Genomic DNA, 6,037 nt, shown 5'->3' with positions numbered 1-6,037 from the left:
GTTGCTACCGGAAGTGTTCCAATAGAAAACGAAACTACTGTTCATTGTGGGTTGGTAATAGAAGATTTGGATGCAAATTTAAGGAAATTTTGGGAAATTGAAAATGTTGAGGGGGATAAATTACAAAATGATGAGAGTTTAATATGTGAAGATAATTTCATGAAAACACATTTCAGAAATGACGATGGAAGCTATGTTGTTAAAATGCCGTTTAAAATAGACCCCCCATGTTTAGGCGAATCAAAACACATTGCTACTAAAAGATTTAATTCACTTTGGCAACGTTTGAAGAGAGAACCAGAGTATAGGCAACTATACAGCGAATTTTTAACTGAGTATGAGAATTTGGGGCATATGCAGGCAACTTGCGAAACTACAAGGTACATTATGCCTCATCATGGCGTTTTTAGGCCAGAAAGTAGTACTACAAAATTACGCGTTGTTTTTAACGCATCAGAGGCAACGTCATCTGGACAATCGCTTAATGATAATTTGTATTCAGGATCCGTTGTCCAAGATGATTTGTTCGCTATTTTGTTGAGATTTCGAAAACATTCTATAGTTTTCACCGCTGATATAAAAAAGATGTATCGTCAAATTTGGATACATCCAGATCAGTGTGATTTACAATGTATTTTATGGAAGGATTTAGAGGATGAGAAATTACGTGTATTTAAGTTGCTCACTGTTACCTACGGAACCAAATGCGCTCCTTACTTGGCGACCAGAGTACTAAAACAAATATGCTGTGATGAGCAGAACAACTATCCTTTAGCCGCTGCTGCTGGCAAAGATTTTTACGTCGACGATATACTCAGTGGTACCGAGGATTTATCTTCTGCCATTGAACTACAAAACCAGTTAATACAATTGTTAAAATCAGCTGGTATGGAGCTTCACAAATGGAGCTCAAATAATCCTGTTTTGTTACAAAATGTCCCAACGACGGACCGAGAATACAATTTCGATAACCCCAACTCAGCTACTTTAAAAACTTTGGGATTACAATTCAATCCTGAAAAGGATACATTTAGTTTTAGTGTTCAAAAAATTGTGAGACCTGCAACAAAAAGAACAATGCTATCGGACATATCCAGATTGTTTGATCCTTTAGGCTTCTTAGGACCTTTGATAATCACAGCGAAGATGTTCTTGCAGAAGTTGTGGATTTTAAGAATTGATTGGGACGATGAAGTTCCCTTACACTTAAATAGAGAGTGGGAAAAATTTAGTTCTGAATTGAGTCAATTGAAAAATGTAAACATAGATCGTCATGTGTTATGTTCTAAAGTTCTGAAAGTAGACCTGATAGGCTTCGGAGATGCTTCGAAAAATGCATATGGTTGTGCTATCTACACCAGGTCTTTGTCAAGGTCTGGTGAGATAAAGGTGTCACTCTTATGCAGCAAATCTCGAGTGGCTCCCATCAAAGAAATTAGTATCCCACGTTTGGAGCTGTGTGCAGCGGATTTGCTTTCCACGCTTACCGTTAAGGTTCTGTCATCCTTGCAACTAGACATTGATGGAGTACATTTGTACTCGGACTCCACTGTGGTGCTTGCTTGGATCAAAACTCCACCTACATCGTTGAAAACTTTTGTGGCTAATCGAGTCGCTAGGATTCAAGAGTATACTAAGAACTTCCAATGGCATTATGTAAATACTGCTGAGAATCCTGCGGACTTGATATCACGAGGAGTTTTCCCTTCAAAGATCCAACAGTTGGACATTTGGTGGCATGGACCGTCTTTTCTTTCATCTAGTAGCTGTCCAAACTTCAATGACGATCCTGGTGTCTCAGATGATGAATATCTTCTTGAGATGAAAAGAACTGCAAGGAACTCTGAACTGAATAATGATCCTATGATTAATCTTTCCATTTGTAATACTCCTAGTTTTTTACAGTGCATATTAGATATAAGTAATAATTATAGTAAAATTGTTCGTATTTTAAGTTATGTTTTCAGGTTTGTCAAGAATCTAAAAGAAGCAGTGAAGACAACAGGTCCACTGAATGCTGAGGAATTGAACTATGCAGAGACATTTTTAATTAAATATATCCAAATCCAAGAGTTTGCCAAAGACGTCAGTAGTCTCCAAAAACACTACTGTGTGCCTCCTGGTAGTAAATTAAAAACTTTGAATCCTTTCTTGGATTCTAAAGGATTGTTAAGAGTCGGAGGACGGTTGGGTAATAGTAATTTTAATTTTAATAAAAAGCATCAAATAATTTTGCCAAAAAGCCATAGATTAACTTTAATTATAATAGAACATTTTCATAATAAATATTTACATGTTGGTGCTTCTTCCTTGCTATATCTTGTTAGAGAAAAATTTTGGCCTCTAAATGGACGTAATAGCTGCAGAAAAATCGTTCATCAATGTATCATTTGTTTCAAAGCCCAACCAATTGCACCTTCTCAAATCATGGGCAATTTGCCCAAGGAAAGAGTGTCTCCAGATTTTGCTTTTAATTGTGCTGGTGCCGATTTCTGTGGGCCGTTTTATATTAAGAATAAGGCTGAGCGTAAAGGTGCTTTACAAAAAATTTATATTTGTATTTTTGTATGTTTTTGTTTTAAAGCTGTTCATATAGAAATTGTTTCAGATTTGACTTCTGATTCCTTTATAGCGACTTTAAAACGATTCATGGCTCGAAGAGGTAAATGTGCGAAACTATTTTCAGATAATGCTAAGAATTTTGTAGGAGCTAATAGAGAAATTAAAAAACTTCATGAAATGGTTAGAAAACCAGATGAAAAGCTGGCAGGCTATTTAGCTGCAGAAGGTATTGAGTGGAAATTTATTCCACCTAGATCCCCACACTTTGGCGGTCTTTGGGAGGCAGCTATAAAGTCATTTAAATACCATCTAAAAAGAGTTGTTAAGGGAATAAACTTAACTTATGAAGAGTTCTTAACGGTAATTGTGCAAATTGAGGGAATTTTGAATTCTCGACCACTTTGCCCCTTGTCAGCTAACGAGGACGATTTTGAGGTTCTTACTCCTGCACATTTTTTAATAAATAGGTCTTTAACCTCTTTGAATGAGCCTGATTTGACAAATTTAAAAGAAAATCATCTCAAGAAATGGCAAAAGGTAACTAGACTTGTACAATATATGTGGAAATTTTGGCATCGTAATTATTTAAGTCAATTACAACAGAGATTTAAATGGATGTTTGACAAAAATAATGTAAAATTAGGAGATTTAGTGTTATTAATTGAAGATAATTTGCCTTGTTATAAATGGGCTATGGGTAGGATAATTAAAATTTATTATGGTGATGATAAGAAAATTCGTTTTGTTAAGATTAAAACACAGTCTAGTATTTGTAAAAGAGCCATTTCTAAAATCTGTGTATTGCCTATGGAACATAATTAATTTGTAATATTTAATGTTGAAATTTGTAAGTTTTGATTGTTATTTCTTAAAGATTTTGATTATTATGTATATTGTGTGTTTTTTACTAGCTTTGTGTAAAAGTTGTACTATTGTTTATGTTATTGAACATTGTAATGTCTTGAAACCTTGGGGTTTCAAGGTGGGGAGTATGTTACAGCTTCACGCCGATAGATGGCGTATCTGTCGAGTACAAAGTTCTGTTAATTCTTTTGAGTATCAGAAGGTAGTGTGTGTAAGAACGATTCTGAGAGGAGACGAGGCATCCAACTGTGAGAGGTGTCCTAATCTGTAACAGTCTACATGAAGTGGCACAAAAAATGTGTCCGAAAATAAAATGGTGTTCACCAGAAAGAAATGAGTAATTATTTGTAGAGAATTACATCGTGAATTGTGTATATATAGTGCACATAACAAATTTTGTACTGAATTTTGCGAGCTTTTAGTAAACAGCAACATGGAAAAAGGGGAGGAAATGGGATCCCACAAAAGATGCATAATCCACAATTTTTTCAATAACAAATAATTTTCTTATTGTTATTTTAAAATATTTGTTCCAAGTATCTGTTATTTCAATCATATTATTAATTAAAAATTATTACTTAGCATTAAATATAAAATTTATTAATTGTAATCAATACTTAATTTACAAATTTAAGTAACGTGTGATTGAATTAATGTATCTATTTCAGCTTACTTCTTAAATTTGATTTTTTTTCAAAGCTATTTATTTAATTTCTTTATTGGAGTAAACCATTTTCTGAAAAATTTGAATTAAATATATGTGTCATTTCTTTAAAATGATTACTTTTGTTCAATATTCTACCAATAGATGGCGCCAGCAGTAAACAGAATATATACAATCAAAGTCGTTACAAGCAATCAAAAATGATTTGTATGGAATAGTGCATCGTCAAATGCGAATATCGGAAAGTCAAGGTCACTCTCATAAAGTGGAGCGGCGACTTCACATTTTCCAGTGAAGTCACCGCTCCGATAAATTTCAGTGATAGGCAATTCAATGATACAATAATTCCAAGAATAACCGGTCCGTTCACTTTTCAACCCATTCACAGATTTCTCTTTTTTTGTTTTGTTCGAGAGCTTCCATTGGACAGATCGTATCGACTGTTACTTTCTATCGTGATCCAAAACCTCTATCACCAGTAAGATCGTATTGTAGTGATCGTAGCGCCATCTTTAATCATGTCATTCTAAAGCGCTACCTATCTACTTTCCCTAATACAATCTATGTATATACTTCTCCCGGGGAATCCCCGTTCTGTGTATACGTGCGCTAAGCAGCGATGTTCCGATAGTTGTTAGTGTAATAAAGAGTTTATTTTTCTAATAGCGATGAAATGCTTTACACTACACTCTACATGAACATCACCTCAAATGGTGACCCGGATAAGAAATCACGCATCTCTTTTGATTTAATTGGATTAATATTATCTTACTAAGTTTCGTTTTGAAACGAAAGCGCACTTCATGATGGAGGAAATCTCAGCTGTGAAGATGCCTAACTTCATTCCGTCCGACCCTTCCCTATGGTTTACGATGGTAGAGTCAACATTTGAATTGGCTATTCCAAAGCCAATTACAGCTTCTCGCACTAAATTCAACTACTGCGTGAGCACTTTGCCACCTGAAATCGCGATAACTGTGCGCGATATCATTCTTTCGCCAGATGCAACTGACCCTTACAGCCAACTTAAATCTGAGATAATTTCCCGATGCGGAGAATCAAAATCTCAGGAAATTCGTAAGTTATTGGCTGGAGAGCAGTTGCATGATAGAAAGCCGTCCGAGCTGTTAAGAATTATGCAAAGACGTGCCGAAAGTCACAATATTGCCGATTCTCTCTTACTGGAATTATTTCTTCAGCAACTACCATCTAATGTGCAATCGATTCTTGCCTCAATACAACCTTTGACACCTCAAAAAGCCTCTGAAATAGCCGACAAAATACTGGATATAACACCAAACCAGGTAAGTGCTGTTTCAAATGCAACTGCTACAGCTGATTCTGAACTGTTATCAGAAATTAAAATGTTGCGTAAAGAAATTGCACAGATGCGTCGCCATTCCAGAAGTCATTCACGGAATCGCCAACCTCGTTTTCGACGGAAAAGCCCTTCCAGTAATGATGATATCTGTTGGTATCATCGGAAGTACGACTCCAAAGCGCAAAAATGCATTCTGCCTTGCAATTATCAGCCAAACCACAACGGCAAGGAGTAGCGGCGACATACGCCTCGCCCAGTAGTTCTCGTCGCCTTTTTGTTCGCGATAGAAAATCAAATGTAAATTTTCTTGTTGACACTGGCAGTGATTGTAGTTTGATTCCTGCGACTAGAAATGATAAACTGTGTATTCCGATTCAAAAATTCTTTGCAGCAAATGGTTCCATCATAAATGTTTATAAACAAAAGTTATTATCTTTAGATTTAGGTTTAAGAAAACAATTTGTTTATCCTTTTTATGTTTGTGATATTAAAACTGCAATTATTGGTGCAGATTTTTTACATCATTTTAATTTGCAACCTAATTTAAGAAATCGTTGTTTAAATGATATGTATACACATATAAATGCTCATGCTATTCTTAATAATACTGATGTTCATTCTGTAAA

General features: G+C 35.2%; 1 protein-coding gene across 1 annotated transcript; it reads left to right on the top strand.

Moving 5' to 3' along the window:
* Window positions 1–204: 204 nt before the first annotated feature.
* Window positions 205–5,671, top strand: LOC129968334 (uncharacterized). The gene is made up of 7 exons (XM_056082191.1): window positions 205–1,904; window positions 1,968–2,191; window positions 2,402–2,533; window positions 2,585–2,662; window positions 2,756–3,099; window positions 4,867–5,216; window positions 5,479–5,671. Exons 1-7 carry the CDS (start codon window positions 205–207, stop codon window positions 5,669–5,671), a joined length of 3,021 nt encoding a protein of 1,006 aa, XP_055938166.1.
* Window positions 5,672–6,037: the final 366 nt, after the last annotated feature.

Source organism: Argiope bruennichi, chromosome 5, assembly GCF_947563725.1.
Source record: "Argiope bruennichi chromosome 5, qqArgBrue1.1, whole genome shotgun sequence".
NCBI lineage: Eukaryota > Metazoa > Arthropoda > Arachnida > Araneae > Araneidae > Argiope > Argiope bruennichi.
This window is presented reverse-complemented; position numbering and strand designations above follow the sequence as displayed.

What these genes read in the sequence shown, in the direction of transcription:
- LOC129968334 (XM_056082191.1), top strand. Translation starts at nt 205, where the DNA reads ATGCCGTTTAAAATAGACCCCCCATGTTTAGGCGAATCAAAACACATT. An exon ending in GAATAAGGCTGAGCGTAAAG is followed by an intron (nt 2,534 to 2,584) that starts GTGCTTTACAAA and finishes TTTGTTTTAAAG; the next exon opens with CTGTTCATATAGAAATTGTT. An exon ending in GATAGAAAGCCGTCCGAGCT is followed by an intron (nt 5,217 to 5,478) that starts GTTAAGAATTAT and finishes GAAATTGCACAG; the next exon opens with ATGCGTCGCCATTCCAGAAG.